At 47.2% G+C, this 19787-nt stretch overlaps 1 protein-coding gene and 1 pseudogene across 3 annotated transcripts in view; both read right to left on the bottom strand.

The window, feature by feature from the left end:
- Positions 1-19787, bottom strand: part of tzn (tenzing norgay) — a 110127-nt gene that overhangs the window by 72755 nt on the left and 17585 nt on the right. For 2 of the 3 annotated variants that reach the window (XM_068387042.1, XM_068387044.1), the window contains exon 2: positions 7971-8065. The exons of the other annotated variant lie outside the window; for it this stretch is intronic. In XM_068387042.1, coding sequence (XP_068243143.1) covers positions 7971-8058 — 88 coding nt within the window. In that variant the 5' untranslated portion in view covers positions 8059-8065. The remainder of the gene's footprint in view (positions 1-7970; positions 8066-19787) is intronic. 3 annotated transcript variants of the gene reach the window in all.
- On the bottom strand, positions 19000-19118 carry LOC137653871 (5S ribosomal RNA; annotated as a pseudogene).

Below are 19787 nucleotides of genomic sequence, written 5' to 3'. Positions count from 1 at the left end.
GTGTGAGTGAGAAGGGTAGCTAGCTAACCTTCGCTAACTAGCAGGATGGGTAGTTAACCCTCGCTAAATTTTAATGGCTCGTCCGTCCAGCTTCGCCGAAAGTACAGTAATACCTCTATAAATGACGTAGGTTTGTATTCTAGCTACGGAACAATCATGAATTACAAAGTCTACAATCCTCTGATCAGGAGTTTTGAGAGGAGAGAGGGCTTTGAAAAAAATAGCAACTATTGATGGTATACTTTCCCTGAGATGCATCTGCTTAGGATCACTGAATGGTGCCTGTCGTATCTTACAACATCAAACAAGGGGAGCTTCTCTCTTGCAAGAGGTACTGGATGGTCTCCATCTGAGAAGGGCAAGGGGAAAAGGTCTCATGGATCAATGGTATTTCAGCAAATGTAGCTGTAACAGGAGGGAGTGCCAAGGGTAACACAGATGAAAAGGCTCATTAGATCTGTGTACCACACTGCCTATAACCAATGAAGAGCCACCCAAATTCAGAGATTAGGGGCCTATGCACTATTGATCATCAAACAAATCAAGCTGAATGGTGAGAAGGCATAGACTTCAAGGTAGTCCCATTGCATTTGGAATGTTTTCCATGACAACTCATGAATTTGTTACCAACCACCGAAGTTCCACAGAACTTGAAAAGCATTCTTGTTAATTTGGGGTGTAGGAACAACTCTGTGTAAACTGCCTGTGCCTGGCAACCGATCCGACAGTAGAATCCTGCATCTTGGGATGAACCTGGCTGTCAGCTTGACAGGACAGTGAACTGCCCCTTCAGGAACCAACCTTCCCAATTCACCCAGGAATAGAGAATATGCAAATATGGTTGTGTTGCTGCTCATCAAAAAAAAACTGAGGGGCCCAAAAATTATCCTCGAACAAATACAGTGCTGGAAGCGCCGCTATAATCAAGAGAAAATTTATGAGTAATTGTGAGTGGAACACCTGCATGAGGTAATACTTCCTCTGGTGAGAAAATGCTGGATGAATCATCCGAGAGGATCTTCCTTGCAGAGACCTACGTGTCGACATCACCAAGGGCTTCTGAGGACAGAATTGACCACGAAAGTTCTAGAAGAGGTCTGGTGCCTCTAGATGCATGGCATAACCTGTCAATGGCTGCTTCCCTTGCCTTAGGAGGAGACCAAGGGGTCTCCCAAAGACCATTAACTTGGCACATGCAGACCAATAACTGCAGAAAAGTGGACTCTGAGTCACCCCTCTTGGTATCAGGGGTCTTAAGTCCAACAGGTTTAGGAAGGGCACCGTCAGAAGAATCCAAGTCATGGTTGAAGACCACATGCCAACGGGTCATCGAGGGATGAGCGACCAGAAGGATTGGAATTAGCTGGAGTCACGAACCAGAGTTCGTTGACGAGCAGGTGCCGAGGAGAATAGTTCTAACGAGAGCCATAAGGCTGGCAAACGACAAGACTGAGGAAAGTTTGAGGTCATAGGCAAAAGGTGATCAGCGAGATACCTATTGGAGATCGACGATTGTTGAAAGCACGAGCAGACAATCAGCGATCGGAATGGTGATCAGCGATTGCCTGACTTGCGATCGTTGAGCTTGCAACTGTTGAGCTGGCAAGGTAGGCTGGTGATCGATGAGCTGGTGATCAGCGTACTGTTGATCGGACCACCGCAAAATAGGCGAGCTGGCGAATGATCAGATAAACTGAGGAACAACAGTACGGTTCGACGATCGATTCGTTCGAAGATCAGAGAGTTGGCAATTAGCCAGCTAACGATCGGTGAGCTAGCAATTAGCAATCGCCGAGCTAACAATCAGAGAGCCAATGATCGGCGATCGGCAAGCCAGCAATCGGTGATCAGAGTATCAGCAATCAGCAAATGGTGAGCTAGAAATCGGTGATTAGTGAACTGACTATCGGGGATCAGCGAGCTAGCGATCAGCAGCTGGTGATTAGCTATTGGCTGCGGGTCGGTGATCGGAGAAAGACGAGCTAGTGATCAGTGGTCCGTGAGCTAGTGATCGGCAAGCTAGCAATCGACGAGTTGACGATAGGGGATCGGTAGGAGATCGGCCAGCTGATGATTGCTATCAGAGATGGAGATCAGCGATCGCCGAATTAACTCGGGGATTGGCGAGCTAGCAATCAGCAGCAAACGATCGGCGAGACTGGGGGTTGATGATAGGAGAAAAACGAGCTAGCAATCCGCTCTTGCTTGGAGAGCCAACGATCAGCAATCGGCGAGCTAACAATCGGTAATCAGCGAGCTAACGATTGGTGATTGACAAGCTAGCGATTGACGATCGGTGAGCTAGCAATCGTCGAGTTGACTACCGGGATCGCCAGGAGATTGGCGAGGTGAGGATTGCTTTCAGTGAGCTGGAGATCAGCGATCGGCGAGACTGGAGATCAACGATCGGAGAAAGACGAGCTAACAATCAGCGAGCAGCAGAAGGTTGGGGATCGGTGAACAGCTGGTCGGCGAACAGCGAAACGATGATCTGGAGACGGGATGTACCCTTTGGAAGGGTGAACGTCCCCAGGGAGAGGCTCACGAACGAGACCTTGATGGTGCGAACTTGACGAACAGGAGAGACCAAAGAAACTGGAGAAGGTCGGGAACCAGTAAAATCAGGACGAGAAGGCTCCTCCAAAGACAAGAGCTGCAGTGACGAGACTGAAGAGGAGCCGAAGAGGCGTCCTTCCACCGAAGGCAGAAGAGCACCTCTAAGGCGAAGCGGCGGAGGAGTTCGGTGGGGTTAATGACCACGGTAACGAACCCCCACAGGGGCCGGAGGATCAGCAAGCTGAGCAGCAGCAGGCCTCCTAAGAGGACTCTCTATGAGTGGCCTCTCTCGTGAATGAGAGAGGTGATCACTCCCACGAGAGACTTGCCTCGGACTTTTCTCTGCCTCTGACGGAAGAGTCAACTCAGCATGGGGGGGGGGGGGGGAGGAGCGTAATCTTTGGCAAAGAAACAGCAACAGCAATCGGAGATCGATGCAATGATGTAGAAGATGAAGGGAAGTTCTCCCTCCCAAGGGAGGAATATCCAACACCTGGGAAGGAAAACTCTAACTCAGAAGGGAAAGTAGTGCAACCCCTTGGAGGCAGACCTCTGGGCAGCACTCTTTGCTCCTTCTGCCTCTGGGCAGCACTCTTTGCTCCCCATCAACAAGCCTTGTTCAAGTCCAATGTCGGCATCTCAACCCTCCGGAAGGGGGGGGGGGTTGGACAAAGCTGAAAAGTTAAATTGCTAACAGTTTTAATTTCATTTAATGAAGAAAACCATTCGGAGGCATAACCTAACCTGCGAATGGATTTCCCGCCAGGTGAGCGGTGTTGGCCTTGAGAAAGAGCATGACCGAAGTCAAGCTCCGAAAGGACCGCACTACCTTCCCCCAGCAGATTCCTTCTAAGAACACGTAGAGGGAAAGGCAATGATAATAGCTGAACGGAGGAGTAGCCAAACGAAGACGATTCCCCTGCGGCGGCGGCCGAGTTACACGGAAGGCCATCCACCAACAGGATGACCGATGTCCAAGGGAGAAAGGTCAGAAGGGAAGGTTCTCCATTCTTGAGAACCTGCCGTACAAACACTCACACAAACAGCAACATTCACTGTAAAAAAAAGCTCACAATACTGTATACATATATATATATATATATATATATATATATATATATATATATATATATATATATATATATATATATATATATATATATATATATATATATATAAACTTTAAGAATGTTTTCATATACAGTATATATTGAGAAGAAAACGTAAGTTAAAAAGACAAAGATTAATGGCAGTCCAAAAATAGGCGAGGAGGAAGAGCAGCAACAACTGCTCTCCTTCCGAACCAAAAGTAAAGTGAAGAACAGTCATAGGTGTGTGAGTGAGAAGGGTAGCTAGCTAACCTTCGCTAACTAGCAGGATGGGTAGTTAACCCTCGCTAAATTTTAATGGCTCGTCCGTCCAGCTTCGCCGAAAGTACAGTAATACCTCTATAAATGACGTAGGTTTGTATTCTAGCTACGGAACAATCATGAATTACAAAGTCTACAATCCTCTGATCAGGAGTTTTGAGAGGAGAGAGGGCTTTGAAAAAAATAGCAACTATTGATGGTATACTTTCCCTGAGATGCATCTGCTTAGGATCACTGAATGGTGCCTGTCGTATCTTACAACATCAAACAAGAGGAGCTTCTCTCTTGCAAGAGGTACTGGATGGTCTCCATCTGAGAAGGGCAAGGGGAAAAGGTCTCATGGATCAATGGTATTTCAGCAAATGTAGCTGTAACAGGAGGGAGTGCCAAGGGTAACACAGATGAAAAGGCTCATTAGATCGGTGTACCACACTGCCTATAACCAATGAAGAGCCACCCAAATTCAGAGATTAGGGGCCTATGCACTATTGATCATCAAACAAATTTGATCATCAAACAAATCAAGCTGAATGGTGAGAAGGCATAGACTTCAAGGTAGTCCCATTGCATTTGGAATGTTTTCCATGACAACTCATGAATTTGTTACCAACCACCGAAGTTCCACGGAACTTGAAAAGCATTCTTGTTAATTTGGGGTGTAGGAACAACTCTGTGTAAACTGCCTGTGCCTGGCAACTGATCCGACAGTAGAATCCTGCATCTTGGGATGAACCTGGCTGTCAGCTTGACAGGACAGTGAACTGCCCCTTCAGGAACCAACCTTCCCAATTCACCCAGGAATAGAGAATATGCAAATATGGTTGTGTTGCTGCTCATCAAAAAAAAACTGAGAGGCCCAAAAATTATCCTCGAACAAATACAGTGCTGGAAGCGCCGCTATAATCAAGAGAAAATTTATGAATAATTGTGAGTGGAACACCTGCATGAGGTAATACTTCCTCTGGTGAGAAAATGCTGGATGAATCATCCGAGAGGATCTTCCTTGCAGAGACCTACGTGTCGACATCACCTAGGGCTTCTGAGGCCAGAATTGACCACGAAAGTTCTAGAAGAGGTCTGGTGCCTCTAGATGCATGGCATAACCTGTCAATGGCTGCTTTCCTTCCCTTAGGAAGAGACCAAGGGGTCTCCCAAAGACCATTAACTTGGCACATGCCGACCAATAACTGCAGTAAAGTGGACTCTGAGTCACCCCTCTTGGTATCAGGGGTCTAAGTCCAACAGGTTGAGGAAGGGCACCGTCAGAAGAATCCAAGTCATGGTCGAAGACCAAGTCTTCCTTCTTCGACAATGTACCCAGCCAGTGTAGAGAGGGCTCACTAGACAAATATGTCACGTTCCACTCTCCTCAGAGGGTATTGAGAAGAGGGGCTACTCCCAGTACATTTTCTACAATCAGATCCAGATCCCAAGTCATGAACTCCCTAGGGAGCTGCAAATCCCTATCTGGAACACAAGGTGCCTTGTTCTACGGTATCAACCAAAGATCCTTCCTTTCTCTGAGGTGTGAGCCTTCAGAGAAAGGTGAAAGGTGTTAGATGATGACTACCTCTCCTCCGAGGTATCGGGAACTCGAGATCTGAACAAAATCTACTCCGTTCCAAAGGAGACTGAAGATGTTCCCTACTGGACACTCTTCAATTTCGAGGAGAGAGAGAGGATGCGAGGACGGTGATGGTAGTCAATGAGGTCCATACGGTTAGCCTGTAGGTCCAAACTATGAGTGTGGGCTTGAGGGCGAGCGCTCTAGCTCTTGTAGAAATAAGGACTCTTCTCAAATAGGGTTCTATATTATGTTCCATCCTGGACAGGCACGCTGTAGGGGCACATCTTGGATCTTGTTGGGAATGTCTGGGTGACGAAGGTGTAACGGGGTTTGTCTAAGTGATGCGCGGCATGGTAAGGCATGTCTGGGTAACATGCCTTCTAGGATATGAGGCATGTGTGGATAGCACATGAACAGGTGGCACACAAACAGGTGGTATATGGAGTGATGACGTTCGTAATTGTGAGGAGTGTCTGAAGAGACACACATGTGGTAATCCACCTGTTCCAAACCCCTAACTGGCTGATGTACGGGTGACACAGTTGGGAGGGAGAATGCAGGCTATCACCACAGGCTCAGGAGAAGATGGGTTGTCTAGTGGAAACAGATGAGTTAATCCATGGGTGTGCTCAGTTGTATTGGTGTGCTTAGTTGTGTAGGTGCGCGTGTGTTTAAAGACATGTTGCTCATGAACACAGGGATCCATTTGAGAATACCCCATGCATCCCGAGGGAGGGCACAGGGTAGACATGCTAACAATACTATTATGATTATTATTATTATTATGATTATGATTATGATTATCATTATTATTATTATCATCATTATTACTTGGCAAGGGACAAAATTAGTTGGAAAAGAAGGATGCTATAAGGTCAGGGGCTCCAACAGGAAAAATAGCCTAGTGAGGAAAGGAAACAAGGAAAAATGAAATATTTTCAGAACAGTAAAAACTTTAAAAGAAATATTTCCTATATAAACTATAAAAACTTTAACAAAAATAAGAGGAAGAGGAGGAGAAATAAGATGAAGGAGTTTGACTGAGTGTACCCAAGTGTACCCTCAAGCAAGAGGACTCTAACCCAAGACACAGGAAGACCAAGGTACAGAGGCTATGGCACTACCCACGGCTAGAGAACAATGGTTTGATTTTGAAGTGTCCTAGAAAAGCTGTTTACCATAGCTAGAGTTTCTTCTACCCTTACCAAGAGGAAAGTGGCCACTGAACAATTACCATGCAGTAGTTAACCCCTTGGGTGAAGATGAACTGTTTAGTAATCTCAGTGTTGTCAGGTGTATGAGGAAAGAGGAGAATCTGTAAAGAATAGGCCATGCTATTTGGTGTATGTGTAAGCAAAGGGAAAATGAACCGTAACCAAATAGAAGGGTCCAATGAAGTACTGTCTGGCCAGTCAAAGGACCCCATAACTCTCTAGTGGTAGTATCTCAACGGGTGGCTGGTGCCCCGCCCAACCTACTTCCTATAAAAACATATTTCCTCCGCTAGTCTCATGAGATGATAAAGAGACTGGTGCGACGGCGGTTGACTTCGAAGGGAGGAGCCTGAAAAGGAGAGACTTCTTTCACTGCTCTCAAAGAAGAGAAGCCAAAGGTGTCAAGTAGCAGATACTTTCTCCTGCACTTCCTTCAAAGCAAGAGCCATCACCAACAACTTCTTGGAGGGGGTACCTTGCAGTCCTAAGGAGGTCCAAATAATTTGCAGGGTGTTATCAACCTTTAAACCAGATGAAGACTCCTCCCGAGGCAGAAGTCCTTACATTTCTAAAGGGAAAATGGGAGGGTCTTTCGGCCTCAAGACTTGTGCCAAATTAAAGGAAACTAACGGGGAAGGATCAGAGTGATGCGTACCAGGGGCAGTGGAAGAGATCAGGATTTCTTCAACTTTGAAAATAACCCTGAAGAAGGAGAATTCATTCTGGACCTCCTCTTCTTCCTCCCGCCATATGCAATCCACTTGGAGGGTACCCAATCCCAACAATCACCACAATGGTATTCCTGACTGCAGGAGTGTCCTCTACAGGCAGAGCACAACAAGTGAGGATCCTTCTCCCTTGCTCGCATGAAGGTGCCGTACTGTACTGTCATTCCAACACCACCAGACAAGTCTGCATATCCACAGGCTTCAACACAGCAAACATTCACTAATACACTGGAGAAAATAAAAAGAATTATTTTAGCCAAGATACTTCAGCCAGTGGAAGAATGCCTATTCCCACTGACAGCCGAATTTAAAGTGAGTGCTCTGTGAGCAATCAGGGGGAGGGGCTTCCCCACTCCAAGTTGGTAACTAACGGCTACCTGTTTTCACCTAGCTATCCAAGTTTAACTGCCATGTACTCCAGCTTCACTATTATCTATCCTATGTAAAGGACTCAGGTTTGTATTTGTGTAGAAACAAATTGTATTGTGCACATATTCCAGACACTTTGAACCACTCAATGAACACTGTACTGTACCACGAAAGTAAGCAGCAGTAAGGCGCTGTAAGGCCCACTCTGGAAGAACGGAAGATACCACCTGGAACATCCACTCGAGGTCAAACATTCATTCACTGGAAGTGAAAAAATAATATACTGAACTGTAATTCCAAGCTTATATAACAATTAATGACAACAGTAAATAAAGTTACATGTGCAGTACACTACGACTATTTTATCCATACCTAATATATCCACATTTAATATGCAAAGTACAGTATACAGTACATATAGATGCATATCAATGATTAATGGACCAGATTCAGTTTCACACCAAATTTTAAAGTGTTAAGATCAGGAGATACAGTATCTTAGGATTATGAAAAATGATATTTTGATTATAAAATAAATTTTTGAATATACTTACCCGGTGAATATATAGCTGCAACTCTGTTGCTTGACAGACAACTCTACGGAAAAACTCGCCAGCGATCGCTACACAGGTTGCGGGTGTGCCCAACAGCGCCATCTGTCGACCAGATACCCAGCTCTTATGTAAACAAAGACTCAATTTTCTCCTCGTCCCACTGCGTCTCTATTGGAGAGGAAGGGAGGGTCATTTAATTTATATTCACCGGGTAAGTATATTCAAAAATTTATTTTATAATCAAAATATCATTTTTAAATATTTAACTTAGCCGGTGAATATATAGCTGATTCACACCCAGGATGGTGGGTAGAGACCAGTAATATATGTTTACATTTTATGAGCTAAGAGTTTTTTATTTCATTTTAGAAGTTATCAAAATAACAAAAACAAAATAAATAGGTACCTGGTAAGGAAGTCGACTTGAACAATTACTCTGCCTTTTAAGTACGTCTTCCTTACGGAGCCTCGCGATCCTCTTAGGATGCTGATCGACCCCTAGGAGCTGAAGTATCAAGGGTTGCAACCCATACAACAGGACCTCATAAAACCCCTAATCTAGGCGCTCTCAAGAAATGACTTTGACCACCCGCCAAATCAACCAGGATGCGAAAGGCTTCTTAGCCTTCCGGACAACCCAAAAAACAACATTAAAAACATTTCAAGAGAAAGATTAAAAGGGTATGGAATTAGGGAATTGTAGTGGTTGAGCCCTCACCCACTACTGCACTCGCTGCTACGAATGGTCCCAGTGTGTAGCAGTCCTCGTAAAGAGACTGGACATCCTTTAGATAAAAAGACGCGAACACTGACTTGCTTCTCCAATAGGTTGCGTCCATTATACTTCGCAGAGATCTATTTTGCTTAAAGGCCACGGAAGTTGTTACAGCTCTAACTTCGTGCGTCTTCACCTTAAGCAAAGTTCGGTCTTCCTCACTCAGATGTGAATGAGCTTCTCTTATTAACAATCTGATAAAGTCTGACCAAGCATTCTTTGACAAAGGCAAGGATGGTTTCTTAACTGAACACCATAAAGCTTCAGATTGGCCTTGTAAAGGTTTAGTACGCTTTAAATAGAACTTAAGAGCTCTAACAGGGCATAAGACTCTTTCTAGTTCATTGCCTACGATCTCCGATAAGCTGGGGATATCGAAAGATTTAGGCCAAGGCCGAGAAGGCAGCTCATTTTTGGCTAGAAAACCAAGTTGTAGCGAACAAGTGGCTTTTTCTGACGAAAATCCTATGTTCTTGCTGAAGACATGAATCTCACTGACTCTTTTAGCTGAGGCTAAGCATACCAAGAAAAGTGTCTTTAAAGTGAGATCTTTCAGGGAGGCTGATTGTAGCGGCTCAAACCTGTCTGACATGAGGAATCTTAGTACCACGTCTAAATTCCAACCAGGTGTAACCAAACGACGCTCCTTAGTGGTCTCAAAAGACTTCAGGAGGTCTTGAAGATCTTTATTGTTGGAAAGATCTAAGCCCCTATGCCGGAAGACCGATGCCAACATGCTTCTGTAGCCCTTAATAGTGGGAGCTGAAAGGGATCGTCCTTTTCTCAGGTATAAGAGAAAGTCAGCTATCTGAGCTACAGAGGTACTGGTTGAGGATACAGAGACTGACTTGCACCAGTCTCGGAAGACTTCCCACTTCGATTGGTAGACTCTAAGGGTGGATGCTCTCCTTGCTCTAGCAATCGCACTGGCTGCCTCCTTCGAAAAGCCTCTAGCTCTTGAGAGTCTTTCGATAGTCTGAAGGCAGTCAGACGAAGAGCGAGGAGGCTTTGGTGTACCTTCTTGACGTGTGGCTGACGTAGAAGGTCCACCCTTAGAGGAAGACTTCTGGGAACGTCTACTAGCCATCGAAGTACCTCGGTGAACCATTCTCTCGCGGGCCAGAGGGGAGCAACTAGCGTCAACCTTGTCCCTTCGTGAGAGGCGAACTTCTGCAGTACCTTGTTGACAATCTTGAACGGTGGGAATGCGTAGAGATCTAGATGTGACCAATCTAGGAGAAAGGCATCTATATGTATTGCTGCTGGGTCCGGGACTGGTGAGCAATAGATTGGAAGCCTCTTGGTCAGCGAGGTTGCAAAGAGATCTATGGTTGGTTGGCCCCAAGTGGCCCAAAGTCTCTTGCATACATCCTTGTGGAGGGTCCATTCTGTTGGAATTACTTGCCCTTTCCGACTGAGACAATCTGCCATGACATTCAAGTTGCCTTGGATGAACCTCGTTACTAGTGAGATGTCTTCACCTTTTGACCAGATGAGGAGGTCCCTTGCGATCTCGTACAACGTCAGTGAGTGGGTCCCTCCTTGCTTGGAGATGTACGCCAAGGCAGTGGTGTTGTCTGAGTTCACTTCCACCACTTTGCCTCGAAGGAGAGACCTGAAGCTTTTCAAGGCCAGATGTACTGCCAACAGCTCCTTGCAGTTGATATGCATGTTCCTCTGACTCGAGTTCCACAGTCCTGAGCATTCCCGACCGTCTAATGTCGCGCCCCAGCCCACGTCCGATGTGTCCGAGAAGAGAACGTGGTTGGGAGTCTGAACAGCCAGGGGAAGACCCTCTCTTAAGTTGATATTGTCCTTCCACCAAGTCAGACAAGACTTCATCTTTTCGGAAATCGGGATCGAGACCGCTTCTAGCGTCTTGTCCTTTTTCCAGTGAAAAGCTAGATGGTATTGAAGTGGACGGAGGTGTAGTCTTCCTAATGACACAAACTGTTCCAGGGATGATAGCGTCCCTACCAGACTCATCCACAGCCTGACTGAACAGCGTTCCCTCTTCCGCATGTTCTGGATGAATAACAGGGCTTGACTTATTCTGGGGGCCGACGGAAAAGCCCGAAAAGCTAGACTGTGAATCTCCATCCCTAAATACACAATAGTTTGGGATGGGACCAGTTGCGACTTTTCCAAATTGACCAGGAGTCCCAATTCCTTGGTCAGATCTAGAGTCCACTTTAGATCCTTCAGACAGCGACGACTGGAAGAGGCTCTGAGAAGCCAGTCGTCCAAATAAAGGGAGGCTCGGATGTCCGATAAATGGAGGAATTTGGCAACGTTCCTCATCAGCCTCGTAAACACGAGAGGAGCTGTGCTTAGGCCAAAGCACAGGGCCCGAAACTGGTAGACCACCTTTTCGAAAACGAATCTCAGAAAAGGTTGGGAGTCTGGGTGGATGGGGACATGGAAGTAGGCGTCCCTTAGGTCTAAAGAGACCATCCAGTCTTCCCTTCTGACCGCTGCTAAGACTGACTTTGTGGTCTCCATGGAGAACTTCGTCTTTGTGACAAAGACATTCAGAGCACTGACGTCTAGCACCGGCCTCCAATCTCCTGTCTTCTTTGAAACCAAGAAGAGGCGGTTGTAGAATCCCGGAGATTGAAGGTCCGAGACTTTGACCACCGCTCCCTTCTCTAGCAAAAGAGACACTTCCCGTTTCAAGGCTCGTCTTTTTTCTTCCTCTCTGTACCTGGGAGACGTTGCTTGAGGGGGTTTTCGTACAAACGGGATCTTGTACCCCTCTCTGAGCAACTTCACAGATTGTGCATCTGCGCCTCTCCTCTCCCAGGCCTGCCAGAAGTTCTTGAGTCTGGCTCCCACTGCTGTCTGAAGTTGCGGGCAGTCAGACTCTGCCCTTAAAGGACTTGGATCCTTTCTTCTTCCCTCGCTTCCCTTCGGCACGAGCACCTCCTCTGCTGGAGGCTCTGCCACGAAAGGGCGGAATAAAGCGAGACGCTGGAGTGTCCATCCTTGGTCTAGCTGACAAGGTAGGCAAAGGGGGAGCTTTGCGAGCTGAGGACGCAACAAGATCGTGAGTGTCCTTCTGCACTAACGAAGCGGCTATTTCCTTTATCAGGACTTCTGGAAATAGGCACTTGGAAAGAGGAGCAAAGAGAAGCTCAGATCTCTGGCACGGTGTAACTCCAGCAGAAAGGAATGAGCAGAGAGATTCTCGCTTTTTCAGGACTCCGGACACAAAGGATGCAGCAAGCTCATTAGACCCATCACGGACGGCCTTGTCCATGCAGGACATAATGAGCAAAGAAGTCTCTTTATCTGTCGAAGAGATCTTCCTGCTTAGGGCTCCTAGGCACCAGTCTAAGAAGTTAAAAACTTCAAAAGCCCTAAAGATTCCTTTCAAAAGGTGGTCCAGGTCCGATGATGACCAACAAATCTTTGAGCGTCTCATGGCAAGGCGGCGGGGAGAGTCTACAAGACTTGAGAAGTCGCCCTGGGCAGAGGCAGGAACTCCCAAGCCGAGAACTTCTCCCGTGGCATACCAGACGCTCGATCTAGAAGAGAGTCTAGCAGGGGGAAAAGCAAATGCTGTCTTCCCTAAACTCTTCTTGGACTGTAACCAGTCTCCTATCACCCGCAAAGCTCTCTTGGACGAGCGTGCGAGGACGAGTCTAGTAAAGGAAGGTGCGGTAGAAGGCATGCCTAAAACAAACTCTGAAGGCGGAGAACGAGGAGCCACAGAAACAAACTGGTCAGGAAACAGCTCTTTGAAAATAGCCAAAACTTTTCTAAAGTCCAAAGAGGGTTGAGTAGACTTAGGCTCGTCCAATTCTGATTGTTGTTCATCTTGATGTGCAGCAACATCATCATCAGAAAGTTCCTCATCCGACAACTGATGAGGAAACGGCAACGGAGTGGGTAACGGCTGGTTCGCTGAGTCCGGTCGCACTGGTGCATGCGTGACTGAGCCGGACGCAACGTCATGGAACTGCTGCACAGTCTGTGAGCTGTCAACAACCATGGTAGCGCGAGGACGCACAGCGTCTACCCGAGACTGTCTAGACTGACTGGGTTGCGCAGTGGAAACCACACTGGGTTGCGGAGGTTGACGCACCGCGTCAAAACAAGGCAACTCTGATGGTTGTTGAACATCCAGAACGTCAAAGCCAACCTCCGTGCGTCGCTTAACGTCAACATGCGGCTGGCAGCCCACACTGGAACCCATGGGTGGAGGAACTCTCTCAACTGGTGTGCGTGAGAAGGTTACCTCAGCGTCCACAGGACGCACAACCGATCGCTTGGAGGGTTGTAGGCTAGGTACTGCACTAGCTGGTACGGCAGCAACCTTCTCCGCATGAAAGTCCTGCATCAGAGACGTAAGCTTAAACTGCATGTCTTGCAGTAAAGACCACTTAGGGTCTACGGGAGCAGGTGCGGCGACAAACGGTGTTAGTGTCTGAAGCGGTACCGCTTTGCCTCTCTTAGGCAGTGAGCAGTCATTGGATGACGGCAACGAGTCCGAACTGACCCAGTGGCTACAACCGGGCCGTTGGACTTGTCCTGAAGGGACCGATTTACGTTTTAACGGTCGCGAGACCTTGGTCCAAAGTTTCTTGCGAGAAACACCTTCAGACGACGAGGTATAAATGGGCTCTCTCGTCTTAGGTAGGTAGGGGCGATCTTGGGGAGATACGCCCGATACCACGGAGGGAACGTCTGTTCGCTGATTAAAGCCTCTCGAACCCATGCGTCGTACGACATTGCTTCTCCCCTGGACTTGGGAGCTTGCAAGAGGTCCCGGACTAGGAGGACGACAGGCACGAACAGACGAACCCTCAAGCGCAACACTGTCCACAACACTATCACTTGGCACTTTTGCACTTCCCACTGCACTTTGGCACTTAAGCTCCTTAACATCCGCCATGAGCTGATTGCGGTCACTTGCAAGGGGACTCAACTCTCTCACCCAGAGCCTGGATGGCACGCATCATGTCAGCCATCGATGGTTCCTGAGTGCTAGGAGGGGGGTTAGGAACAACCACTACAGGGGAAGGAATAGGTTGTGGGGCATGAGGAGAGGATACATCAATAGATCGAGAAGAACTTCTCCTAACTCTATCTCTCTCTAGCCTACGTGTGTACTTTTGAAATTCGATAAAATCGAATTCCGAAAGGCCAACGCACTCCTCACACCGATCTTCCAATTGACAGGTTTTACCCCGACAATTGGAACAAACAGTGTGAGGGTCGATAGAAGCCTTCGGAAGACGCCTAGAACAGTCCCTAGCATTGCATTTCCTAAATTTGGGAACTTGTGAAGGGTCAGCCATTTTGAATTGGTCAAGGGAAAATTCCAAAAAACGATCTAAGTCATCAACAAAGAATCCGATACAAAAAAAAGAGTTCAAGGATTTGTTTGAAGAAAAACCCTGCACAGCGAAAGCTCAAAACCAGAATATAGTACTTCACCAATTAGATGTGTAAAACTCCAGTTTAGCAACAGCGAGTAAAGTACGTCTTGTCGACACGTCGACAGAGAGAAAATTGAGTCTTTGTTTACATAAGAGCTGGGTATCTGGTCGACAGATGGCGCTGTTGGGCACACCCGCAACCTGTGTAGCGATCGCTGGCGAGTTTTTCCGTAGAGTTGTCTGTCGAGCAACAGAGTTGCAGCTATATATTCACCGGCTAAGTTAAATATTTAAAAGTTACATTTTATATCTTAAAACCACTATCATATTCATTTTATTGTCTATATACGACATCATATTAACCTTGCTTACTGGTAAATTGGAAACCAAGGATGCTTATGAAAACTAACTGAAAATCAGACTTGATATTCCCTGTCGTCAGTATGGAGAGAGCACTCGATTGAAAATGACTCAATGTGCCTTTTAAGGTTTTGAGAATTCTAATTGGCTTCCAATTAGTATTCCTCATAATATAATCAATAAACATATAATAATGAGTACCATACATTTGATCAAATATTAAGAAAGTGAATGACCATGTCTGAATCTGTATATCAATTCATGAGACTGCAATTCCCACCTTCCATGTCCAAAAATCTTAATTCAGATGCAACAACAGCATTCTTATTTTTTCTATGACCTTATTAGTCCCACTGTATAGCAGGCTTGGCTGCTAGTCAACTTTATCAACTGTATTTCTATTCCCTGTATCATCTTCCACCGGTTCTGCCCCACTCATACCCCTCCTCACCACATCCAACCACCTGATCCACTGATGCCACATACTCCTCCCCATCACTGGCATATTCATAGCTCTCTTGATTGATTCCTCCATTCTTATTACATGGCCATAGAATCTCAGACAAGCTTCCCTAGCCTTATCTTTTGTAGGCTATTTCATATACCACATATTCTTCTTATATCTGGTAGCAATATTCCAGCAATGCATCTCACCATACTTGGTTCTTTCCAAAAGTCTCCCTCTTTATTTTCAAGTGCTCCAGTTTCTGACCCACATACTGTATAAGTACGGGCTTCATACAGTCAATGTAATTCTTCCCTTGGAGTCTTTATGGCATTTTCTTGTCTTAAACAACTCTAGTTACTTTTCTCCATTTTACTCTCTGTATTGCTGCTTTCTCAATACCTCACTCTTATGCAACAAAAGCATAATAATCATTAATGCATGAAAATTATGAAGGATCTATATCCAATATCATTATTAATCCAACCATAGAGTTTCTTTAAGTGAATTGCTTTTGACACTAAGACATATGTTGCACTACGCATTCATTAGAAAACAGTTCATACAGTGCTTGCTTCCCATCATAAACGATATAATTTCTCATTGCTACTGTATAATCGTAAGTAGAGTAGGTCCTTCCGTTACAATGCAGATCTGTTGCTACATGTTCAAACTCAAGTTTTGATGCAAGTGGTAACATATCTAAACATATTACTACAGTATATTTAAACACCGAAGTCACTCACCTATGCCAATGCAGCCTAAAGACATGATCTAGGACCTAAATATGACAAATTCGAAGATAATTTGTATTTTTCTCAACCATACAAACCTTAGCTATTTACATTGGGTTTACCTTTTAGCGCAGCTGAAATGGCGAGCCATTAGAATTTAACGAGGGTGTATTACCCCCGCGCTAGTTAGCGAGGGGTAGGGGAGTGGTAGCTAGCTAGCCCTCCCCCCCTCACACACAGGTGAATGCTCACTTTCACTTAGAGGTAGGACTTGTCTTGGGGGACAGGGCTGGCGGGCAAATATGTGTAAATAGCTAAGGTTTGTATGGTTAGGAAAAATACAAATTATCTTCGAATTTGTCATTTGTTCCGTAACCGAAATACAAACCACGCTATTTACATTGGGTGACTTACCCCTTAGGCAGGGTGGAAAGTCCCCAGCCATACTGGCTTTGGCTTTACCCGGGGACTCAGAATCCGAGTGAGTCGCACTCGAGAAAAGGAGTCCCTGCACCTCACAAGTTCCTTGCTCCGCAAGGAACCGTGTGGCCTACATAAGCTTGTGTGTGAAGGAAGAAGTGTGACCCATCCTAGGCAGTTGACCTGGAGTTCCAGAAGGAACTCTGGGTTAGGACGTTCCCAATAACACCTCATCAGGGTATGGGGGACGCGACAGTATTGACTCAATACTCGGAACACAAGGAAGCATGGTTTACCTGCAGAGGTTCGAGGTCAGCTATGCAGAGACCAGGATGCTGCTTCCCCGTAGAGGGGATGATGAAGAAAGAAATAAGGGCCTGACATACTTCTTTCGTTCATGCAGACTAAAACCTGATAACAATGCCCTCAACCTTCTGCTACCTGTCCAAAAAGGAGCCTGAGGTTAGACCAGCTGTTGTGTAGCCACCACAGAGCGATAGAAAACGTATCGAAACTCCTATGGGTCACGCCCTGCAGGAAGCGGGCTGCGAAGGTCATTAGACGCTTCCAGATTCCAGCTTGTAGCACCTGCGTCACAGAGTAGTATTACTCGAAGGCGAGGGACGTTGCGATGTATCCAACATCGTGCTGTAGGGCGACGTGACAGGGGAGGGTCTGGAGACAGGTCGAGATGAATGTCCTTTAGTCCGAGCTGAAGAGGTTTACTGGTGACTCTCCCCCGTGTCCTCCTTGTGCTCCCAAATCGGCTGCAACTGAGGACAAACTGCAGCTGTTCCCAAAGCTAACCTCTCGATTCCTTTACTGGCAAGAAAGAGAAGGTTTAGGGACATCAGATACAGAATGGAGACTCGAAATCTTGAAGGAATTGGACCGAAGGGCCGGGACCCCAAGATTCTGAGTCTAGCCAACAACTCAGGAGCGAACCTGAATGTTGCCTTCCCCTCTTCCTTAGAAAGGGGGGAGTCGTACGAGACCAAGAAGATTGCTTACACACTGGCCGCGGCCAGAGTGAGCAGGAGACCCAAGACGGAATACAATCCGAGGCCTGTCGTAAAGGGTCTTGAGAAGATCTCTTAAGGGACTAAAAAGTCCGAGCCATGCTCCAAGTTGGAAGTCTCACTCCGACTAGGGCAGGGACGATCGTAGCTTCGCATGAGCGAGGAAAGATCCAGCGGGCAGGAAAAAGTTATTCCTTTAAGCCTGAAGGTCAGGGAAAGGCTGAGCGACAGGCTTCATTGCCGAGAGCGGAAAGGAGTTTCCTTCCGCCGAACGGCAATAAGACCGTTATTGCTGGAGAAGAGGCCTCAAGGGAAGAGGTATATCTCCCACGGCACCAACCACCGAAGACTCTTCACTTCGCCTGGAAGACCCCTGCGGATGACTATCGCAGATGACGCGACCTCCGTCCCGCAACTGTAGCGGGTTGTCTTCTTGAGGAGGAGGCGTAGTGTCTCCAGACATGAAGCCGAAGCGACGCCCCGGTTTGTGAAAGATGTTGCAGTGTGGTTGTTTGAGTAGTCTGTGCCGTGGGAGAAGCTCTCCCGGGAGTTCCGTCAGGGGAAGCAGAGGGTCCAGAAACCGTTCTGCGCATAGTCCCAGTGGAGCTCTCCCATTGAAAGGTTGACAGACAACCTGGTCTTGTTGAGACCCATTGTCCACAGACAAAAAGGAGGGAAGACGCAGGCGTCGAAGTTGTCCCACCATGACCGGAATGCATCTTGCCAGAGTCTCGGGGTCTGAGACTGGGGGGGAAGAACAGCGGAAGCTTGAGGTTCCAAGCTGTCGCGATCAGGTCCCCCAGACCAGGACTTGCTGGTTACTCAAGGCCAAAGACCCCCAGGTACACTCTCTCTACGAGGCTCTGCTCGGATAGTCGGAGAGAACATTCCTCTGCCTGGAAAGAGAGAGCCGATGATGGTATTGAGAGTATCTCAATCATCTCGGTATCTCTACTGCAAGATATGAAGGTGTGAAAATGCGTCCCCTGCTGGTTAGAACACGCCAGAATCATGAAGTCGACGCGCACGGAGCGACTCGGCAGGAGCTGTAGGATCTGTAGAGGGGCTAGACTACGGCCCCTAAGCCTGCCTGAATGATGGAGAGGTATCCTTCAGGTCCTGACCATAGGCCTGGACCGGAACATGCCCCCCCCCCTTTTCTTTGACGAGTCCGAGAACAGCATCAAGAATGTGGAGAAAGGACGAGAATATCCACTCCCATCAAGAGGTTCCATAGGTCAACACCCATTGCAGGTCTAATAGTTCCGCTGGTCCCATAGAGGCCAGGAAGTCCGGTTAATCGTTGCCTGAAACCACCGGAACTTGGACCACCCCACATGGAACTTATCCTGAGGCGACCGTTCGGAACTATAGACGGGTCAATGAGGAAAGGAGAACTAGGAAACGTTCCAAGGTAGGGCTGAAAGCTCTGCTTGACTGAGAACAGGTACTGCGACTCTCCTCAGTCTTGCCACAGTCAACTGAAGGGAAGGCTCGGAGGAGGTGGCAACAGAATCTGGCGTCCCCAGGTGGTCACCCATCCAAGTACCGACCAGAACCGACGTTGCTTAACCTCGCTGGACGGACGAGAAGTGGGGTTTCCAACGTGGTAAGGCCGTTGACTCAATATCATGGCCAGATACTCCAGATGTTTAAGCAGAAGAAGAGAAGGCTCCTAGCAAAATACCATGAACCCACACTCATGGTAAGCATCCGGAAGCTTGTCCCGGCGCTGAAGAAGGTCGAACCCGAGCCTACTGGAGTTGACCAGCCCTCCAAAAAGTGAAGGAGGCGGAAGCCTGCACCTGAGCGGCCAAGAGGAAAGCAGGGAGAGTTCTCTGGGGAAAAAAACCTGCGATGCCACGGCGGGATCGCCACACTGCATCATAAGCAGGAATACCTGCAGTCTAGGCTGAATTCCACGAGCTCCCTGGAAGATGGATGGAATGGAAACTGAAAGTACCCGTCCTTCCGATCCAGGGTTTAAGGAGTCCTGTCGCCTCGTTACCAGTCTGATCGATTCTGCTGTTCTACGCTGGACGAAGTTTGTTCGACAAACTTGATCAGGGCTGAGAGGTCGACTACGGAACTCCCGTCTCAGATACTTCCTTACAAGAAAGGATCGACTGAAGAAGCCGGGGGTGAAGCCGTCGATGAACCTATGGAGGACCTTCTCCTAAGGTATGGATCATTCTGCCCAAACGGGCAACTCTTGCCGACCCTATGGCATAGAGGTTCAGAGACACTGAATTCGCTGACAGAGACGGCAGGCGCGATATCCTTGGCTGATCA

This window comes from Palaemon carinicauda, chromosome 14 (genome assembly GCF_036898095.1).
Source record: "Palaemon carinicauda isolate YSFRI2023 chromosome 14, ASM3689809v2, whole genome shotgun sequence".
Classification (NCBI taxonomy): domain Eukaryota; kingdom Metazoa; phylum Arthropoda; class Malacostraca; order Decapoda; family Palaemonidae; genus Palaemon; species Palaemon carinicauda.
This window is presented reverse-complemented; position numbering and strand designations above follow the sequence as displayed.